We start from the raw sequence: 22,833 nt of genomic DNA on the forward strand, positions 1-22,833 counted from the left end.
TTATCATTTTAAATAGTATACATTTTAAAAAGTATACTATTTAACTTAAGAATACACCACAAAATAAAACAGATGCTTAAACCAAAAGTAGTTGCCACCTGATTATTGCGAAACTGACTGAAATCACTCTAGTTTAGTCAGTGGTCATGTTGTTGTTGCGTGGCTCTGTCTTAGGATGGCGCTGTGTGTGTCTTCGCACGTCGCCTCATCCCAACAGTAGAAATCAAAGGCCGGAAGCGGCGGCCGAAGTGTCGAAACGGGAAGTGAAAAATGGAGGCAGCCGTGTTCATTTTATCCCTTGTTGACTGCTGCGCTTTGATATTTCTCTCCGTTTACTTCGTATCCTTTACTTCACATAAGCTTTCGTTGCCATTTACCCATCATCAGATATATGCGGTGATTTCTTGTTTATCTCAGCAGTGCTATACTACAGATTGAGACAGAGGGCAGGTCCTGATTTTGTTGTACTTGATGTACAGTATGATGATTTATCTGTATGTGTTGTATTGTATATTGTGTATTTTCATGCCTTTGTATTTTCAATGACTCGCTTTTGCTTTACCACCATATGGTGCAATTTAATTTGGATTCAGCTTTCCTTTCCTGTATCAGCTACAACATGACCGATAAATATCATATCTTTAATAACAACTTGACAGGTAAATGTCAATCTTTGTTATTGATGGTTATCATTGATTTTATTTCTGTACTTTTCTTAACTTCATTACCCAGATCATCACTTTATCTGATCTGGAATGTGATTACATCAATGCTCGAGCCTGCTGCTCAAAGTTAAACAAAGTGAGTGACTTTGATAATACATTTAACGCACAGTGTATATATATAACAATGTGAAGTGGGGTCCAAAAGACTGAGACCACAAATCTGAGATTGGTTTTCATTAACCAAGAAAACATTGAAAGAATATGAAAGAGATAATCAAATGTATTTTATAAAGAGCACAGTATCACCATCACAAATTATAGCAAAATCCACTCAGGGTAGTTGGTTTTGAAGTCTTACTTATAGATGTCTTTGGTTTGCTATTTGATTTTAATACCTGTGACTCATTTCTGTTCAGTGGATTATACCAGAGATAATAGGCCAGGCTCTGGCGACTGTGTTAATGCTGGTTTCCATGCACTGGTTTGTGTTCCTTCTCAATCTCCCTGTGGCAGCATGGAATGTTTACAGGTAATCAGTCTGAAACATGCCCTATAGAAAATATACAGAAACCTAATGAATAACCTAACAACCAACTTTTTTTTTTCTTCCTGTGACCAGATACACAAAGGTTCCGATGGGAAACATGGGAGTCTATGATCCGACAGAGATTCACAACAGAGGTCAGCTGAAGTCCCACATGAAGGAAGCCATGATCAAACTGGGCTTCCACCTTCTCTGCTTCTTCATTTATCTGTACAGGTAATAGACTCCGACTCTTCTGATTTGCATCAAAATAAATTATGCCAGTCTCGCATAGCCAGTCAGTCCAGACTGCAACTTATTCTGGGTAAAATCCGATGTTAGACAAGAACAGATATTTGACTGACATTTAGGTATTTTTATTTTCCTTTTAACAGATTGTTTTATTCATTTAGTCATATTCATGTGCTAGAAAACGTTTCAACAATTATTATAGAAATACCACTGAGAAGGTAGAAAGTCCAATGTTCATTGAAGAGATGCATTTTCAGCTGTATTTAAATAGTGTGAGAGAGACGGCTGATCACTTACATTGAAATCTTTGTTAAACCTCTTTGTTTGTCCTTTGGTAAGTGAGGTTTAATCTCTTATCACCGTTGTATTTTGCAGCATGATCCTGGCACTGATCAACGATTGACCTGCGGCAGTCTTCCCAACACAACCTGCCAAATCATAAACTGGCCTTTATGTTTTGTGAACAATGCTCTTATCAGAAGAACATCCCCATCTCTCCTGAAGACATCATATCACTTTTTACATTTCAGAAAACTACAACCCTAGTCTGGTGACATCAAACCCCTGGATGAACTGTGAAACAGATTTCATATGGTGTTTTTTGACCATGTAACGTGTTTTATGTGTGAGTTGGACTTGAATGATCTTGCACTGCTTCTCAGGGCTGAAGCATCAGGACAATCCCACTTAACACTTGGACCCTCTGCTCTGCAAATTACTGCATGCAGGGTTGTTTCAGGTCACACTTCAGCCCAAAAACAAGGACAGCTAGAAGAAGTTCTATTTTACACAAATAAAATGAAGCCTATTTTTTAAATCCATTAGGAGTTTTGCATTGTGATGGTATTTTAATAATATTTAATGTTTCTTACCGTAATGTATCAAAGTTTTTGTAATTCTTTTGTTATAAATAATGTCACAATGCAAAAAATGGGCTTTATATAAAATATAGTTAACATTTTGTTCTTCTGTTTTTGGGATGAAATATGAACTGTTCTTGACAGGTTTTGTGAGATGATATTGCCTGTATGCTTTTATTTTAGCAGTTTGATCATTATCAAATTAAGATGGAGTATCAGATTAGCTGTTATGTTACCATAGTTTACTTCAAAAACCTTTAGATGCTCCATTTGTTTTAGAATTTTAGATATAACCCTTTTACATATATTTTTTGTCTGTTGGCCTTAAAAAAAACTGTAAATAGGTCAAAAACAATGTCAAAGAATATTTAATCAAAAGTGATTAAAAATGTAAATAACATTTTGCTTAACGAAAACGAAGCATGTTTATGAATATTCATGTAATAGTGATTCCACCAATTTCTGTAAAAACATGTTTAAGGTTTATTAATGCTGGGTAACAGACAGGGGTTTGGGGTAACCGTTGGTTTTACAGTATATAAGCACTCCATTCCCATGAAAAAGAAACACTACACAGCCCTGGTGACGGGTTTAGCAGTGTCCTCATAATTATTTCATTTATAATTTTATTGCATTTTATCAAACAGTGTTGTGCATTTGGCCAGCTGTTGAATAGCCCTGTTCAATGGTACATCTCAATGAGTGTTGCATTTTGTCTTTCAATTATAGTACCTTCAACCGAAAGAGTATGGTTTGTATACATCTGCTGTAAGACTGTCATTTATTTTGCATATTTACATATGGGGATTCATAAATAAAAAATCTGAAAGAATTAATGTTGCATTTTCTAAAGTTATACTTTCGAGCCATTGCTATATAAGGGACATGTAAATCCAGTATGCAAGTGACCACTTTGAACAGTTTAAAACCCTGAATGCTTTATTGAATGTATACATAACACCTCTCCTACATAACATTACATAATAGTACAATCACTTAGAATATTAACACACTGAAATGCAAAACAGATCTCTCAGAACTTGACTGCAATAAACTTAGTCATTGCCCAGAAACTCCCCCAAAGCGCTACTTTTACCCCACTGGCTCATAGCGTTTGCCCTCGTAGCACAAGAAAGTCAAACTAAGACATCAAATAAAACACAAATATTCATAAGATAAAGAAAAGTTAAGTTGCATAAACCAGAACATACAACACCACAATTCTGTGATATCTTCATGGTTGAGTCGCGCATTTGTGAGGGCGTGTTTCTGCATGCACCTGCTTTCAAATTTTTTTTCATTTGTGTGCGACACTCCTCAGTAAGGGAACAGGTTTGGCTGGTCGGGGTACGAGTAACCTGAACAGAGGAGCTTACCTGATGCAGGTGAGAAACGGTTAACATTGTATGGAGGATACATGGCAAAAAGTACACACACATGTATATATCCATTTATATATCTATAGTTTCTTCATTATATATAGTATACATATACATATACATATACATATATATATATATATATATATATATATATATATATATATATATATATATATATACATATACATATACATATATACATATATACATATATACATATATACATATATACATATATATATATATATATATATATATATATATGAAGAAAAGTCATTACAGAAGAAAATCAAAGAAGGTAAAGTTTCTTTTGCTCGATTGAAAACTTACAACACTCTGAATACCTAAATTATTATATGGTACACCTGCGCGTAGTAATGCTTAATATGGTTCGAAAGTATAATAAATTTACATATAGAAAAAGCTGTTACGAGGCCACTTGCCAAGACATCTTTTATAAACGATCATAAAGACAACGCAATAAAGGAGTGAAACAAATTATGAATGAATTCAAAATAAAAGCGATAAAACAAAAAACATAAGCGATGATTATTCATATACGTATCCAAAAAAACAAAAAAAGTCAAGAAATTAATGCGATAATGTGAAAAAAGGGAAGGAGACCACTGAGGACCAAATAGGGGAATATAACTGCGGTGGAATGGCAGGGGAACAAACATAATCGAAAACAGACCAAACATATTTGGTAGTCCATTCCACGTGCTGGCATACTGTACTTAACGTAACAACACATTTAACATGATCCAAAACTTTCGATTCTTAATTCCCAAGCATCTCTCCAAGAGTAGGAGCCAATACATTCACTGCAAATATAACCTTAGAAACACCTATTAGCCACTTACAATAGCAAAGTATGCACACGGAAGGCCGTTATTTACATGTGGTGTTACTCTAGAATATGAGATTAGCACATTTGTTTGTTGTAAGCAGAATGCATAGCATGCTGTAAATCTAAGCAGGCCTCCATTTACTCAGACATGGCTCGGACTCTCTTGTTGGTTAGTTTTCAACCCTTTTACCAAAAAACCAACCACTTTCCACTGCGACGACTGTCAGCTCATCTCAAGTAAAAAGAAGAATAATTCATCACCTCTAGAAAATCGTTTCCCTCTCGAAATGACCATAAACATTACAGAGTAATAGAATACAGTACCATAATCAATGAAAGAGGGGAAAAAACTGCAGGTGGGTTCACGTCTAGGTTTTCTAATCTAAACGAAAGAATGAAATCTAGCTGTTAAAAAATGGCTGTAAATTCAGTTGTTTAAAATTCGTGGAGGAAAACGAAAACAATATCGTATATCTCTGCTGGTGAAGACACTTTCAAGCATACATTATCACAGAGGTGGCTAAAAGGGCGCACAAGTTCATGCTGAAAAATAAAGATATGATTTGTTCACCTCCGTCAATGTGGATGTCTCTTGAGACCACGTCACTGTCCTGCCCAAATTTTACGGCCTGACATGGTTCGGAGTTCACACATGCCAGAATAACTTTTTTTTGTCCGCTCATTGAGTGTATATTGTACAAAACAAAAAGCGAGCCTGCGGCCTTGATTCGTTCACATGAATAAATTAAAGCCGCAATAAATAATTTAATGGTGTTTGTTTGTGTGCGTGTGGGTTCAGGAGGCAGTTGTCCACTCAGGATGCAGTGTAGAAAGCTTAGACCGAGGTGGGCATGTCCTCGGTGAGGCGTGTGGCGTGACCAATTCACGGTGCCACGCGGGTCTAAAGTCAGATGGTGAAGGGCAGCAGCCAGCTTCTTTTTATTCAAGTGAAACGGCATCTCTCGCTACTAATGCTGCCGCCCTGCTGAGGGTGGGGGATGTGAAACCGCCAGAAAAACATCCATCTGCTGTTTCTTTTACTTCATTTTCATCATTCTTCATTCAGAAAGTCTATAGTGTGTCCCACTGTAAATTTTCCAAAGTGGACATCTGCTCCAGGGTCAACATCAACTGTCCATGCTATTGCATTCTACTTGAGAGAAGAGGTAGAGAATTTTACCCAAATATCCCGGATATCTAAGCTAGAAAATCTAAGCTAGAAACATGGAACACATTGCGATGCAACAAAACTAGATTGCTTCCATTTAATCAACAAAACAAATAGCAAATACACTTAACCAATTATATTTCGTTATTACGGTCGTGCTGTCATATGTTTTAAAACTAAATTAAATGTTTGCTCGCATTTAATCAATATATGTGGACTAATAGACTCTATGCACGATTGCTTCTGCGTTTTGTCTCAGTCCGCTCAGTTATATCCGCCACACGTAGCGTCCATAGGGAACAATGACGTTTTCACTGAAGATGCACCTAGGATTACGGTCGGCGGCGAGAGTCAAATTATTCAAACACTACATGATACATTGCTAACTAAAAAGGGGAAAGGCTTCAATCTATCCGTTTCAAGCTACATTAACAAATATTTAAAAAAACTAAGTAAACTTTTGCACTTACTTGAGGCTCGATCACAGAGGCACTCACTAATGCTGATCTGTAGTGCTGTCAGTTTGCTGAAATTTGAATGTTTTTTAGTAAACATATTGGTGACAAATTACCTCAGCCCTATGAGAGCGGAAGTGGCTTAGCTGGCTGAGAATTTAGGAGACGTATGTCATCACCCTGCGTGCATAGAGTCTATTACTAATTGATTATTCATTTCTAACACAACTTCAGTATAGAAACAAGTGTGACTGTCTCCACAGACACTGCATAAATCACACAAATGAATAATTTATTATTACACATAATTTATTTAAAAGAAGAAAAAACATTTTTTTTGATTAAACATTTCCATCCTCTTTGATAGGTCTAAAATATAATTCGGAAAGGTATTTAATGTAACAGATTGTAATGGCATTGAGACTTAAGTCATTTTATAATTTAAATGGATAGGCTCATACCATTTAGCACTTCTGTCTCCTGAGAGTCCAGAAAAGGGGCTGGACCCCAGACTCTTACAGTGCCGTCATCTGAAGCGCTGGCCATCAGGCCCGGGAGCGCAGGGTTCCAGGTCACACAGTTCACCGTGCGTGTGTGACCCGTCAGCTCGGCTATGGGCAGCTCGCTACGTTTGTGCCAGATGTAAACTTTGTGGTCTGTAGAATTCACAAGTGTAAGAAAACCCTCATCATCATCATCATCATCATCATCTGTTAGTTATAACGAGATCTACGCACACTTACCTTCACTACCGCTTGCAATGAAGTCTTCGTTATATCCGCCGAAGCAGGAGTGGATGGTATAGAAGCCCTGAGTCACACCTTGATACTTCCTGACTAACACGCGATCCTGGAGGTCCCACAGATGAACTCCCTAAACATATAAAGACAGAATAATATAGTGCCAGACATAAGAAATACCCATGAAAATTATGTGTTAGTAAGTAAAACAATAAAACTTGTTTATTTTATTACATTAATACTGACTGCAAGCTTATATCTGGCTATGAGTGATTCCATATCACAGTTATGCTTTAGTGAAATCAATTTATTTGTTTTTAAAAAGATCCTTCAGGCAAGAAACAAAATTTGTTTATTTTCCATATTTTACTAACCCACAAGGCATTCTGACTGAATATGACTTTCTTCTTGAAGAATAATGCAGTCCGAGTTACAATACCACACATCATTTTACTTCCAAGAAGTAGAATGGGATTGAATGGTGGTACATTTTTTAAAAGCTCCAAAACGTGCATCCATTGTTCAAAGAACTGGTTGACACGGCTCTGATGCAAATTGACACTTTTGTTTAAAGGTGTGATGAACTGGCCTTGTTTATTGTTTTGTACTACTGAATGAGGTCCACTTATGATGTTTTGGTGACTTTTACGTCAAAAAACATCAAAATCTATAAGTAATAAGCTATTTTCTACCCAGGTTTTAAGGCCAGCTCTAAAAACGCTTGGTTTTAATGGGCATTGAAGATATTATAAGTAAACAGCCACTGCTTTGATTGGATAGCAGTTTGTATAATTGGAGCCTTCTGTGAATTTGGTTAGAGACGTAAAGTTAGGTTGCACATTAGCAGCATTCTCAGTTTTTGCTGAGAATTAGTATTATCTGGAGACCTCCTGTGAATTATACATTAACTCCCCACATCAGTATTTCATGTGACGCATTCGCAAGGGATGATTTGACTCAAATTTACTGACTTATTTCCCGAATATGATGGGAAGGTTTTAGTTTGTATAGCCTATACTTGTATTGCGTTTAATGATATACCTGTCAGCATTTAAGACCCGTGATCGCGAACCGGACAAAAGATCACCACGATCGGGGGTATCAAATGCTACGAGAGTTTCCATGATAAATAAACAAATGGGAGACTCCCCGTAATTTATGGATATCACCCAGCACCCGAAATAATACCAAAACACTTCAAAACAGCCTCCATTATTTGCAAACCGTGGATAAAACCTCACAGAGATCCTGATTTTCACCGGCTTAAGATCACAGACAACCTCTGCAATTAATACAAATGACTAGAGGTCCCCAGGTAATACTACTCTCGAGCGAATAGTGTTCAGGGCACATCAATCGATCTCTAAAAAAGCAATTGTGACGCATAGTACAAACATTTTTTACTCGCATAAGATTGGTGCGCCATTTTCTATAGGACCCAATATTGATGGCACAGCACTGCTTTCTAATTTTAGTCTCTCCCCAAATCCAGTGTCGATCTGTGCCTTGTTCACAAAGGAATCCTCTGAGAATTGCAACGAACAAACGCTCCATGTTTTTCTGGCATGGGCTGAAAAGTCTTTAAAAATAAACTTTAACCACCCTTTCTTATATCGAAATCCGAAGAAAGGTAATGAAGCGATTGTATTCTTCCACAACCAGGGATGGCACAAAAAAAATCTGGATAAATTGAACATCTAACTAACAAAGGTAGCTAGCATACCCTTATGTGTTCAAAAGGTGAAGTTACATGAAAAATAACCTTGTTCCCCAGTTTCTGATTTGGGAACACGTGAGATATTATTAGACACATACCCAAATCATAATCCACACAAACAAAAGACAGTAGTTTTTTTTATCTTAAATCTTATGGAGTAAAAAGCGAGCATTTTTGATGATCATTTCTGTTCCGTCCACTTGTTTTATTGTGTTTAACTACAGCTGTCGTCAGTTTTTTTGTTTGGCAATGGCAGCAGGTACGTGCTAAAATATCAAATTGGAGACTGTATTCTGTCAATTGTGGCACTAAACAACACAACAAATGATATTCTAAACTCCTTTTGTAGCCAAATCTGTGTTGGTTTGTATTGGCCGCCTCCAGTTTTCCCTTCGTTTTGCCTCCAGCTAATGCTTTGCATAAGCGTGACGTCGGCCGTAAAGCGGCCTATGTGGATATTTCTCAAACGCATTGATTCGCTTCAGAAGACCTTTTTAAGACCATGGAGCTTCAGACTACAGACTTTTCGGAGCTTCAAAAAATTGCCCCCCATTCGCTCAAATTCTACAGGTTGGAATAAGAATAATACAGGGTATTATAAATCTGGCTGCATTATTTGTCAAGAAGAAAGTCATATTCAGTCAGGATGCCTTGAGGGTTTCTTGCCTGAAGTACCCCTTTAAAGCTGGAATCTATACCTTCCGCCTCTCTATCACCACATCTGTTTAAAACATGAAATTGCAGGTATCCTTATGTATTCATTTTAAGTCAAATTACTTCAAACTGCCATTTTCAACGAAATCATATCCATCAGCTTACATTTTAAATCATTATTCTAAGCTTTTTTGAGCCAAATGCAGTTAACAGAAAACCTGGAGTTGGAACCAAATGACTATAATGTTAGGGAGAAAGGTGAGAGCTCTGAGAACTTCACTCCCAAATGTTGCTCTTACAATTCTCGCAATTGTGCCAGCACACATGGCTGCTTTAACTTTATAAAATATTTCCATTGACAAAGATGAAAAATATACAAGAGCCATGTTCTGAGAAATGAGTGTTCACAGAAGTGAGTACACCTCATATATTTTTGTAAATATTTTATTATATCTTTTCATTTGACAACACTGAAGAAATTACACTTTGCTACAATATAAAGTAATGAATGTACAGCTTGTATAACAATGTAAATTTGCTTTCCCATTAAAATAACTCAACACACAGCCATTAATATCTAAACCGCTGGAAACAAAGGTGAGTACATTACTAAGTGAAAATGTCCAAAGTGGGCCAAAAGTGTCAATATTTTGTGTGGCAACCATTATTTTCCAGCAGTGGCTTAACCCTCTTGGGCTTAGAGTTTACCAGAGCTTCGCAGGTTGCCACTGGAGTCCTATTCCTTTCCTCCATGACGACATCACAGAGCTGGTGGATGTTGGAGACCTTGCACTCCTCCACCTTCCGTGTGAGGATGCCCCACAGATGCTCAATAGGGTATAGGTTTGGAGACATGCTTGGCGAGTCCATCACCTTAACCCTCAGCTTCTTTTGGGGTCATTATCATGTTAGAATACTGCCCTGTGGCCCAGTCTCCGAAGGAAAGGGAACATGCTCTGCTTCAGTATGTCACCATACATGTTGGCATTAATGGTTCCCTCAATGAACTGTACTTCCCCAGTGCCGGCAGCACTTATGCAGCCCCAGACCATGACACTCCCACCACCATGCTTGACTGTAGGCAAGAGACACTTGTCTTTGTACTCCTCACCTGGTTACCACCACACACGCTTGTCACCATCTGCTCAAAATAAATTGATCTTGGTCTCATCAGACCACAGGACATGGTTCCAGTAATCCATGTCCTTAGTCTACTTGTCTTCAGCAAACTGTTTGCGGGCTTTCTTGTGCATCATCTTCAGAAGAGGCTTCCTCTGGATATGACGCCAACCACGTGCACTCAACTTCTTTGGTCGACCATGGTGAGGCCTGTTCTGAGTGAAACCTGTCCTGTTAAAACGCTGTATGGTTTTGGCCACTATGCTGCAGCTCAGTTTCAGGGTCTTGGCAATCTTCATATAACCTAGGCCATCTTTGTGTAGAGCACAAAGGATTTTTCAGATCCTCAGAGAATTCTTTGCCATGAGGTGCCATGTTGAACTTCCAGTGAACAGTATGAGAGAGTGAGAGCGATTACACCAAATTAAACAGCCCTGCTCCCCATTGACATCCTCAGACCTTTTAACACTAACGAATCACATGACAACGGGGAGGGATAATGGCTCATTGGGACAAATTTGGACATTTTCACTTAGGGGTGTACTCACTTTCGTTACCAGTGGTTTAGACATTAATGGCTGTGTGTTGAGTTATTTTGAGGGGACAGCAAATTTACACTGTTATACAAGCTGTACACTCACTACTTTACATTGTAAAAATGTGAGAGTATCTCACTTCTGTGAGATGCTGTATATACACCCTGGACTGTGACAGCACATATATTGCTTTAACTGAGACTCACCTGAGTGGCAACATTTAACAGAGCTAATCTTCCATTCTTTGACACTGTGAAGGACATTATGGGGTGATCCTCTTGAACGCTGTAAATACACACCCGCATGCCTTTGTGACTCATAAAAACACTAACAGAATAGCCAATCTGCTCTAACAGAACTGAAAGTAACAAAAACAGAGAACATACATGTTCCTGTCAGTCAGATCTTCAAAGTTGTACCCGCGGATGCGCTGGTGTGTATCGGAGGCCAGCACTGTTCTCCCATCGCTCAGACACCACAGGCACTGCACACGGACACCTTCCCACGAGTCAAGCAGATTTCCATCCAAATCCTGACAAAGAGCACAGTCACACCATAATATACTGAAATGTTAGTTGTGGTTATAACATTTTAAACATCCTTAACAATTAAACAGCAGATTTACTTTTTTCTGATGATAAAATATCCTGCTGACAGCAGTGTAACTTTGTAATGGTCACTTACACACTGGTAGAACTGGCCTCTCTGACCTCCGGTAACGAAACGCTTGCCGTCTGGGTTCCAGGCCACACTGGTCAAGCTGTCTTCGTGGGATTGGCTCATTTTGGTTCTCAGTTCCCCCGTCTAAGTGACCACAACATCAATTTAAAGAGAGTGGAGACCTTGCGGACAGACTCTGAAAGCTGACTCCAGGTCAGCGGAGTCTAAACCCTCACCTGAACATTCCAGAGCCAGAGCTCAGAGCAGTCGTCTGGGCCACAGGCAATCAGATACGTGTCATCGGGACTCCAGGCCAGATAGGAAACCCCATAGGCATGACCCTCTAGAGTCTTCAGCTGCTTGAGCTGGTGAGTTTCCTGTCAAAAAAAATCACAAACCATCAAACTTGTCCATCAATGCTGTGTCACTTCCTAAAGATGAGAAAAGTCACTCACAGGATCAACCTGCCATATTATGACTGTTGTGTCTTTAGATCCAGAGGCCAGTTTTGTGCCATCGTTGGAGAATTTACAGAACCAGACTTCATTGCAGTGCTCGGTCAGAATCTGCTGGGTGTAGCAGGGGAACTGTTTCCTGGAGATAACAGAGTATGTATCTTAGAGGGGCTATCTAGAGTGGGAAAGCTTCAACAAACTCTTAATATTTTCTACATGAGCCCTCAAAGAGACCTCATAGACACTCTTTCTGTACTTTTACACGTTTTTAAGAAGCCAGTGGTCATGTACCATCATGCTGAAATATATTGTGATTTCTTGAGGTTATAAGTTGTTAAATTTCAACACTGGGATTTCAAGTTTTGTATTTGTAACCACTGTCTTAAGGCTTTGGCTTTCTTGAGAAACAGAGGCCGGATTTAAATAACCTTCTTAAGACAGTTCTCAAATTTTTCTCAAGATTGATCTTAGATGATTTAAATCAACTCACGGTTGTCTTATTCACATAAGGTGATGTTAAATGCATGTATTTGGTTGTTTCACATATGATGTGTATTGAGCCATAATCATATTTTTTTTTCTGTTTACTTGCCATTAAGGAATATTTAAATTGCTATAATAATGAGAAGGCTCCCTTGCTTTGGCTTTTATTATAAAAAGTGTGAAATATAGTGCTTTTTACATGATTCTGGGACAAAGTGAGAAACGGAGAGGGTCACAAATATTAGCCGTATTAACGCTTGCTAACATTTTAGATAAGATGCGATCGTAAATGCCGTTTAACACATCACATGCTCATATACAGTATAGAGCCTATATAAGAATGCGAGGTGCGTGTTACACACATAAAGTTTATTGTATAGATAAACAATTACAGTTACCACACGAGCAAGTGAGTGCAATCATTAACAAAGCATATCATTATGTTCCTATGACAGAATTGAAGATGTTCGTAAGAAAATATTAGATAACTTATTAAGAAATGTTTGAGAATAGCACTAACGAACATTCATACAAACTTCCTATAATTTATCTTAAGAACAATTTTATATATTTTTCTAAAGAATAGTTTTGTTAAACACTGGCCCCAGGATGTTCATGTCAGAGTGGCACTGTGATATAATTTATTTCACATTGACACAGTCTGGAATACCTTTGAATATCCAGAGGATAGATAGAAACCCGGCAAAATGCCCTTAACAAAGAGTGCTATATTTCATTGCTATCTCTACCTTCCAATGGCTGTGCCATTATGTAATTATTCAGTTTTACTAAAGTTAAATAACTTGCTCAGCAATATTTACCTGCTGCACACGTGGTCTATGAGCAAAGACACAGAGTCCAGCCCACTGTCCAGTTTGGTGTTATGGTACAGACAGCGATCTCTTTGCAGCTCCACCGCCTGACGCAACAGAGTCTGCAGACGATGGGGCGGCAGCATCACAGACGGGGGCAAGTATGCTGTGGCAATACATGAGAGAAAGAGAAACAGAGAGACAGAGATGGAGACCATAGAGGTTGTGGAGGGTTAGACTCAGTTTCATCTGAATTCAGCCAATACTGGACATAAACTGAGATGGATTTGAGGTTACGTGGGGCCTTCACATTGTTTAAGTTACCCAGAATTCAATTGATCTCCAGAATTGGCTGAACTGAAATAGAACTGACCCAAACCCTAGCTGAAAAAAAGAATTACATGAAACTGTAAAAAAAATAAAAAAATGGGGGTGGAGAGGGGAAGAAGTGTGAAGAATTTATGTCAAAAGTAATACTAATGGCATTACAAACATGGTAACATTACCAGTGGGGCTGTTCCTACTATGCAGTACATTTTTTTCATTTCTATTCAAACATGTTTCCACTTTAGCAATTTTTACAAATTTGCCTTGTTGCAACTGCATCTAACAATTATTTTTTTATTGTCAACGATTATTTTTCGATTATTCGACTAATGTTACGACTTTTTATTATTATTAATCAAACTTTTTTATTTATTATTTTATTAATCATTTGGCAAACTTTCCAGTAAATAAAAAGTTCTAGTATTTTCTTACATTATAAAGCATATCATACTTTTTACTCCACTTCAATAAATAAATAAAATGAATCCTTGATTACATTAAAAACACTTTTTCTTTTAATTAAGTAGATTTAATTCTAAAAGTAAAAAAAATACAGTTTTTTATGTACTCAAGTACTGTATTAGTGCATGGACTATACCAATAGCATGATATGCTCTGTATTTCTTCCTCCAAGTAAAATTTTAGTAAAATGTACTTGAGTAAAAGTAAACATACTTCTATCTATCTCTGTGTATTGCACAAAACTATTTCTGTAAAAAAGACTCCAATGCAGAGTGCCATTAAAGCGCTTCACACATTTGCTTCGTTATTAACCGTTATGCGCATCCCGGACGCACAATGATGCGCTTAAATCACCTTCTGAAGTTGAGGGGATAATTTTGCTCCCCAAGTTAATAACAGTTAGAACACAACGAGATGAGATATGTAACATGTTTAACACATAGTGAGTTGCATCCATTCAACTGTCTACAGGTTAATCAGAGGTTTACAAAGAGTTATTGTGTATGAAGACGCACAACATTTAGACTGCTTCAAGTGCTTCTAATAGATTAAGCTGACTCAGCGAGCATCTCACCGTCCCTATCAAAATATTTTAAATAAAACCATCTTGTGATTATGACGATTAATGAAAACATTGGAACATCTGCTGTTTGAAGTAGTAACGTTAACTTCCTGACCGTCACCGTACACACATGCTGAATGGAGATATCACATCACAATTGCGATTCGATTTCGATTAATCGCTCAGCACTAGTTCACATACACTAACTTACACTAGTACAATAGCGTTAATGTAAATCATTAATGTAAAGCGTAGTGTTACAGTAAAGTAATTTGTTATGAAAGTGTACATCTACATGTCCGTTTGTGATTGCGTGTCCATAATGTGATGATCGCATTCCGGAGGAAGGGGGAATCCCTCCTTCCATGCATTAAATCACTGCGTCCGAGGCTCACAATTTCTGTTTTCCTGGTGTATTATAGCCTACCTTCGCTTGTTCAGGTGATTAACGTACACACGCCGGGAACAGAAACTGACATTACAGCAGATAAACGTAAATAATATAACGTGTCGACTAGGGATGGGTATTTAATGCAAAAATAACATTCGAAGATCGATGAGAACTATTCAAAGATTATTCGAAATTTCCCCCACATGGACAGATTTACAGATTTACACACACATAAACGGAGAGAGAGAGACCATTTAAGATTTAAATCCGTGAGGACACACTGCTTTATTTATAATGGAATAGCCAATCTTACATCAAGCTATACATTAAGATAACGCACTGAAACATAAATATATCAACAACCGAATAACGGCACTTATTAACAGTACGTCGATCAGCATCAACCGCTAATAATGCTGGGACATTTCCTTGTAAAATATGAGCATGCACAGTTATACCAACTAAGAAACAGCTGTGTGATTGATCAAGGGAAATATAATAAAGCAATAAAGATTTTAGACCAGACTCAAAACGTGTTAAAACATATTAACTGAATGACGGCATTTATTAACAGTCCGGAACGATTTCATGAATTAATAGCTCAAAAGGCTTCCATTTCTATTGTCATGAAAAAGTTTATCCAGTCTGGCAGTGATCGTTTTCTAGACGTTAAGCAGTAAACTCGGGCTGTACAAACTCCATAAGATTGTCAAAGCCCTCTCCTTCGACAAAGACGATCGGAAGCATACTCTTAGCGATCATTTTAGTAATTAAAGCCGTTATTTGCTCCGCCCGTCTGGCATCCAAATTGGTTGGTCGGACCATAAAACTAGCAATTGATTGCTGACCTGTGGATGGACCTGCTGGGTGCTTCGCCCTCAAATGATTGTGCATCGTAGTTGTTGATCCATGATAAGTCAGCTTTTGCATTGCAGAGTTTGCACTGCACTTTATTCTCATTCATTTTATTAAAGGACCCCCACACAGGACTCATTTTTGAAACCTTCTCAATTAATCGTGTCCGTTTTGCCACGCGGGTCTACAGTGTGCGTAACTTCGTTAACAATTGTTGTGAGAAAATGTTTTCCTCTACTGTCTCTTGATTGAGAGCCTTTAGGTATAAAGGGGTCGTTTTTGGCAGCGCCACCCTTTGGTTACATGAACACGTTACGCGTCAAAACACGACGATTTTTATAAGATTACACACTATTCGAAATTCTATAATAAAAAAACGAATTGACTCATCCCTAGCATCGATGCATTTCACCCACTTCGATGCATTTTTGCAGCCCTAGTTGCAAGGTAGCTTTACATTAAAAAAAAAAATTAGTGGAGAATATGCAGAAATAAAAAAATCACACAAGTTATTGTATAAGGGTCGGTTAAATTGAGCTACCCATTCTATAAGTTAACTTAAAGATAAACTTAAAATTACTTGCTGCCAAAAATTACAACGTAACCATATTGATTTCTGTTTAAGTCACAAAGTCCAAAAGGTACTGCTTAACAGGAATGAGATTGCTTATTATGTTCGTTTATGTAGGTTTAAAGAGACTTACTCTGTAGTTTGTCGAGGAGTTTGGATCGCGAGACCATCCCTTTCCCTTCCCATTCAGATTTAGCACGCAGATCATCAGAATGACTGCACATCAGGTACCTAAAGCAGCATCAACAACACTGATCAACATACTGGACAGAGTGATTACAACCGTAATCATGTGTTATCATGTGTTCAAAAGTGTGAAAACATTATATGATCAAAACAGAATTGTTTTAGCTTAATCGTTTTGTATAGGATACAGTTATAAAATAATGAAACGGGGTGCTTGAAAAATTACGAAAGACATCATTAATGGAATTATTCAATTAAATTCAGAACCAGTAAAATGTTCATTATGAATCATTAATGTCTTTTCATTAATGTGTAAATATGAGGTATGATGTGTTCAAATGTCATCTGTGTGATGGCAGAGACGAACAAGCCAGTTCTCCAACTTAGAAATTGTGCCTTTTCAAAATATGACACCTTTTACATTTGTAAAAAAATAAGAGAAATTAACTCTGAAGTGTAGAGAATATAGACAGATGAGTAATACCCGCTGAGGATGTGGATCCGTTCGGTGTTGTACTTGAGAGGAGTGAGTTCGGCTCTGAGCACCTGTAGAGCCTCCAGAACCTTCCCATCTTCCAGATACTCCAAATACTTCTGCTGCAGGAGCAAGAATTTCATCCGCTGAACAACAAGGGAAAAACATAGATTAAAACGCTGGCAAAAATCACAGTTCAGATGTTTGAAGTACTATGAAATCTTACCACAACAGCACTGGGTGAAAGCATCAGTGCTTTCAGCTCATTGAGGTCACTCTCAGCCTATCACATTAAAAAAGAAGAAGATTGACTGAGGTTGGAAAATTAAGAAACCAAGCTTTAGAATAACTCAAAATCATTCTTGAAGCGCTTTTTCCAGTGTGTGTCAGTGCAAAGCAGCTTTACATGAACATATTTTCTTCATAAAAGAAACAGCAAAAGGGCCTAGAAACATATTCAGGACACAGCAACTACAATTTAGATCTGTTTTTAGCCTCAGATGACTAACCAACATACAGCCTACAGTCTGTTTAAGATTATTCCAGTGAACTAGTTTAATATACAGATTTAAACATATATTAAGTAGTTTAAAATTTATCATTTTTGTTCGAGTCGTTTAAAATACAAAATTTAAGTTATTTTATTGTTTATACAAATCAGCGATATCAATTCTTTTTTTAACTGGTTATCTTATCTTATCTACATTTGAAAAGTTCATTTGCAAAAACAGATAACTATGTTTTAAAAAAATGTGTATTGTGCATTCCAAGTAATAGCAATCAAACTGCAGTTGGGTTGTTTTGATTAAGTAACAACACATTTAAAAAAAAAATACAGCTAAAACAATAATACACAAAAACATGATGACATAATGATTAAAAAGTTTTTTTGACATTTTTTAATGTCATCTGCTTTTGCAAATAAACTCTTCATTAAAAATAACATTTCATCTTTTCAACTGTTATTTATTGCTTATGTTTTTTGTATAACTAATTTTATTTGGACAAGACAGAATAGCACCATGTTTTTTTTTTTATATCCTGTCTGGTACATAAAACTGATCATTATTCTGTACCTGTGTACTTCAGTATTTTATTCGTACAGCATCACTCCACCATGGTACTGTTATAAAACTACTTGAATGGATACCATCCATTTTGAAATGTCAATAGTGTATAAACACAAGACATGTGAGCACAGGAGCAATTTGTGTACCATCTGCGTGTTCTTTGTTCCCCTTTGGATCTTCAAAATTTACACAATTTGTCGACTCGACACATAAAGCCTCCCTCTCACCTTTTCCCACTCTCCCTCCATCACATGATTCCGGAATTTAGTGGCAGCAGGATGCTCAAGTCTACAGCCAGATTCCTGCATCAACAGGTCCACGGTTTGACTAAAACAACACAAATTGCAATGTGTTAATGGATAACGTGAAAGGGATCAACTTTCCTTTCCTATGATGGGAAAAAATATTTTTTCAGGATTAAAGTTCAAGAATAGATTCAGAATCTCATAAACACTTTTCTTTCACACACACAAAGTCTCCTAGCAACAAGAAGTCAGTGCTTTATTCAACAAAACATTTAACAAATAAACGCATGATGTCATTTCCTGAAAAGACATCTCTCCCACCCAATTGACTATAAACAGTAAATAGTGAATGTAAACAAGTTTACCGGCTTTTCATACCAACAGGGAGAATTGTTGACACACATAACAAAGCACAAATTTGCTCTTAGTGAGCAGCAATATATTAACTACACAAACAAATATGCTATATTAACACAATGCAATATCTACTGTATTGCATTGCAAGGAACTTAAAGAGTAAGTAACATATACATTTTTAAGGTCCTACTTTGTTTATGTACATACAAGGTGTAAAAACACTATTATGTTGTAATAATAGGCAGATATTCTTCCCTACTCCTTGACTGACTCTCAAATGATTCGTTCTGCAATTCATCCGTCTAATCCCCTCCTATCCGTTAGCCTAGTGTCATGTGATTGGTCAGATGTGATGTGCTGCAAACGGATCATCATTACGGAAGTCTGCTGTGATTGGTCAAACGCGTTCATCATGTGTCGCCTACCATCATTACTGGATTATGGACTACAGTTGGTTGGATATTATTTACAGCGTATAGATAGAGATGGAGGGGATTTTACCTTACCAGTTTAAGCCAGAGTCTGACGAAGAAACAGCCGAAGACGAAAGTAGATAATATATAGATGATAGTACATTGAACATTTTGCAAGAAGCAAGGTGGGAAGAGAGCCGTGAGGGAACGACAGGAATGCTTTGCACCAGTCTCGCATCTCTCACGGAGGAGATCGGAATCATGCGATAAGTACATAAAGTACACAAATATTTAAGACAACAATAAATCACATTTACAGGTTGTGATTCGGGTCAGTGTAGCTAACAGGTTCAAATAAAGTTGGTATTTCCCCCTCTTTCAAGGATAGCCGTTTGACATATCCTGCAGTGAACGCGCCAAGATTATTGAAGCAATCTTTGGTGAAATGACGCGCACACAGTAAAAAAATTTTTTATAACCATTGTTTCCTCAGTAGTTCTTTCGTTGGTAGTTTAAGTAAGACTTAGTTTCACAACGTAGAACACAGGTTCTAGACATGATGCACATGCATCACGAACGAACTGGCAATCCCGTGAAAACGTAGGCGGGACTATTACTAGTGAAGTAGATACTCGGCAGTTTCAGACTAGCTCACGTCTCGTTTGCGTGATTCAGAGTCAACTCCCTTTTCTTCAAGACAATAACTTTGTTATTCATTCACCTTCGGACTTACAACTTGGCAGACTGCTTACTTTCAAACACGGCAACATAACAGACTGCATGAAATGTAATTTTTATGATCTAATGTTACTAACTCTTTAAATAATGTAACATATCAGATATTTTTCCACAACGGTCAATCAAACATCCACTTAAGACATATAAAATAACAGATTATGTCTGCGTGAAATCTTGTGGAAACATGTGTCTTCACTGTAATTTTGTGTAAATGTGTATCAGGTTCGCACACTGTCTGTGTGCACTCTTCAGATGTCTGTCGGCTCAAGTAATATTGTAGCCTTAAGTTTTCATAACAAATTAACCTTAAAGGCCACATTCCCTGCAATCGCATTTTTCAAACTTTAGTTAGTATTTAATGTTGCTGTTAGAGCATAAATAATACTTTCAAAATGGCAAAAAGTTCAGTGCCAAGCGAGATATTGTCTTTAACAGAATTCACTTTTCAAGGACTACAGAGAACGGCTGGAATCTGACTACATCCCTCAACTTCCCGGGTTGATGATGTTACTATTGCAATAAAGGAATATTTCAAAATATGGGCAGGCCAACTGTTACGTGCCCGTCTATGTTGTGTGTGCTTTTTTTTCTCCAATTAGGAACCTGTGACGGATGAATTCCAACTGGTTCCGCTGCAGGAGAATTTCTGAATGACATCTTCCTGGAACCTCCACTTGCCATCGGTTCCGCTGCGGGGAAGACTTTTCTGTTTCTTGTTTTTGTTTATAGTGAGATTAGTATTATTATTTAATAAGGTAGATTATGTTTTGTTATATTGAGTTCTTTGTTTTGGCAACTGCGTAATGTCCCTTCTTTTCCTTGTTTGCTTATGTTTTTGATGTAAATATTGTATATATTAGTTATGAATTTACCCTTAGCACTAAAATATGTTAATTGTATCCCTCTTTTGGTCATCATTTGTCTCTCCTTGGTCCTTATTACCATTCCCCCTGAAAACTGTGTGTATACCATCTTAGTTACCTTCCGATTACTTCGGGACGTAACACCTTCCTTAGAGCAGAGAAAGAGCCGATGGAGTTTTTTTGGAGTCCGTTGGAGTCATTTTCCTCGCCATAGTAGAAAAAGATTGTGATCTCTAACAAAGATTGACGTGCACATGCACTAACAGACCTCCGTTACACTTCGATCGATCAGCATGTTTTTAAACTGATAAAGTGAAGTTGATGTCATTGTTACTGTTTATTGCTCAAAGCCAAAGTTTATGAATACACGTGCACTGAGAGGGACACTGACCAATCACAACAGCCTGAGAAGCGGAAGCTCGCTGATATGGTATGGGTGGGATATCTTCACACACAGACAGCGGTGAACAATAGACTTGAAATATGTGAAATATAAATAGTTTTTTTAAATTAGAAACATGAAAATCCACTGTTTTACACCCAAAAGCGACTACATCATTGCGCATATAAATCTCACAAATAATGCAACATGGGCACAAATTTCTAAAATCATTGTTGTGGATTCATTCACGGAGTAATTACTTGCCAGGGAACACGTTTTTAATTAAGTTTTAGAAACTTAATCCCTGTTCACAGGAAGCCTGTCGTTGTGTATGAGCTGACTTTGTACATCACCACTGACAATCACAAAAAACCCTTCTGATGACAAATGCCATCAATAAATCACTACAGTATCATTAAAACAGAAGTAAACATAAACAATACTCACACATGGGCAAAAAACACTACTTATACTCACATCATTATTAAATATTAAAACAATAACATCGTCACCACAATATACAGTACACAAATTAATGACACCATCAATAAATCAAACAAACACTGCAGAAACATCAAAACAAAATACCACCCCTGCCACAATCATCACAACATACAAACACCACTGACACAATCACTACTGACACCATCAAAACATAAAAGCACTACTGACACAATCACCACAACATACAAATACTACAGACACCATTAAAACAAAAAACAAAATTTACAGGTAAAACTTGAATAATTCGAATATTGTGCAAAAGTTCATTTATTTCACTAATGCAACTTAAAAGGTGAAACTGATATATGAGATAGACTCATTACATGCAAAGCAAGCTAGTTCAAGCAGTGATTTGTCATAATTGTGGTGATTATGGCTTACAGCTCATGAAAACCCCAAATCCACAATCTCAGAAAATTAGAATATTACATGCAATCCATAAAACAAGGATTGTGCATAGAAAAATATCGGACCTCTGAAAAGTATAAGCATGTATATGTACTAAGTACTTAGTTTGGGCCCCTTTCGCAGCAATAACTCCCTCAATGCGGCGTGGCATGGAAGCTATCAGTCTGTGGCACTGCTGAGGTGTTATAGAAGACCAGGATGCTTTCATTGCGGCCTTCAGCTCTTCTGCATTGTTCGGTCTCATGTCTCTTATCTTTCTCTTGGCAATGCCCCTTAGATTCTCTATAGGGTTCAGGTCAGGCGAGTTTGCTTGCCAATCAAGCACAGTATCCCACAGTCATTGAACCAGTGTTGATGCTTTTGGCAGTGTGGGCAGGTGCCAAGTCCTGCTGGAAAATGAAGTCAGCATCCCCATAGAGTTCGTCTGCGAAAGGAAGCATGCAGTGCTCCAAAATCTCCTGATAGACGGCTGTGTTGACCCTGGACTTAATGAAGCACTGTGGACCAACACCACCATGACATGGCTCCTCAAATCAACACAGACTGCGGAAACTTTACACTGGACTTCAGGCCTCTCCATTCTTCCTCCATACTCTGGGTCCTTGGTTTCCGGATGAGATGCAAAATTTGCTCTCATCAGAAAAGAGGACTGTGGACCACTGAGCAATAGACCAGGTCTGTTTTTCTTTAGCC

The 22,833-nt window shown here is 37.6% G+C and overlaps 2 protein-coding genes across 4 annotated transcripts in view; one reads left to right on the forward strand and one right to left on the reverse strand.

Annotated features, from left to right (window-relative positions):
• The first annotated feature begins 193 nt into the window (after positions 1 to 193).
• On the forward strand, positions 194 to 3,136 carry cnih4 (cornichon family AMPA receptor auxiliary protein 4). The gene is made up of 5 exons (XM_056761822.1): positions 194 to 339; positions 733 to 801; positions 1,082 to 1,194; positions 1,285 to 1,425; positions 1,816 to 3,136. Exons 1-5 carry the CDS (start codon positions 271 to 273, stop codon positions 1,841 to 1,843), a joined length of 420 nt encoding a protein of 139 aa, XP_056617800.1. The 5' UTR covers positions 194 to 270; the 3' UTR covers positions 1,844 to 3,136.
• Positions 3,137 to 3,212: 76 nt separating this feature from the next.
• The window catches only part of wdr26a (WD repeat domain 26a), a 29,323-nt gene continuing 9,702 nt past the window's right edge, over positions 3,213 to 22,833 (reverse strand). Inside the window, exons 2-15 of one of the 3 annotated variants that reach the window (XM_056761821.1) lie at positions 18,458 to 18,557; positions 17,387 to 17,443; positions 17,170 to 17,306; positions 16,633 to 16,730; positions 13,341 to 13,497; positions 12,037 to 12,175; positions 11,818 to 11,958; positions 11,606 to 11,725; positions 11,308 to 11,453; positions 11,128 to 11,206; positions 6,899 to 7,028; positions 6,617 to 6,811; positions 6,171 to 6,226; positions 3,213 to 5,682 (exon numbers count right to left, since the gene is read on the reverse strand). In XM_056761821.1, coding sequence (XP_056617799.1) covers positions 6,219 to 6,226; positions 6,617 to 6,811; positions 6,899 to 7,028; positions 11,128 to 11,206; positions 11,308 to 11,453; positions 11,606 to 11,725; positions 11,818 to 11,958; positions 12,037 to 12,175; positions 13,341 to 13,497; positions 16,633 to 16,730; positions 17,170 to 17,306; positions 17,387 to 17,443; positions 18,458 to 18,557 — 1,507 coding nt within the window. In that variant the 3' untranslated portion in view covers positions 3,213 to 5,682; positions 6,171 to 6,218. Of the gene's footprint in view, positions 5,686 to 6,170; positions 6,227 to 6,616; positions 6,812 to 6,898; positions 7,029 to 11,127; positions 11,207 to 11,307; positions 11,454 to 11,605; positions 11,726 to 11,817; positions 11,959 to 12,036; positions 12,176 to 13,340; positions 13,498 to 16,632; positions 16,731 to 17,169; positions 17,307 to 17,386; positions 17,444 to 18,457; positions 18,558 to 22,833 lie in introns of all 3 variants that reach the window. The other 2 variants (XM_056761820.1, XM_056761819.1) reach the window with 2 other exon arrangements.

Source organism: Triplophysa dalaica, chromosome 12 (genome assembly GCF_015846415.1).
Source record: "Triplophysa dalaica isolate WHDGS20190420 chromosome 12, ASM1584641v1, whole genome shotgun sequence".
Classification (NCBI taxonomy): Eukaryota; Metazoa; Chordata; class Actinopteri; order Cypriniformes; family Nemacheilidae; genus Triplophysa; species Triplophysa dalaica.

Excerpts from the sequence above, each read along its gene's own strand:
- cnih4 (XM_056761822.1), top strand. The coding sequence starts at position 271 with ATGGAGGCAGCCGTGTTCATTTTATCCCTTGTTGACTGCTGCGCTTTG. Across the intron at positions 340-732 it reads TATTTCTCTCCGTTTACTTC|ATCATCACTTTATCTGATCT; the intron begins GTATCCTTTACT and ends TTCATTACCCAG. Across the intron at positions 802-1,081 it reads GCTGCTCAAAGTTAAACAAA|TGGATTATACCAGAGATAAT; the intron begins GTGAGTGACTTT and ends ATTTCTGTTCAG.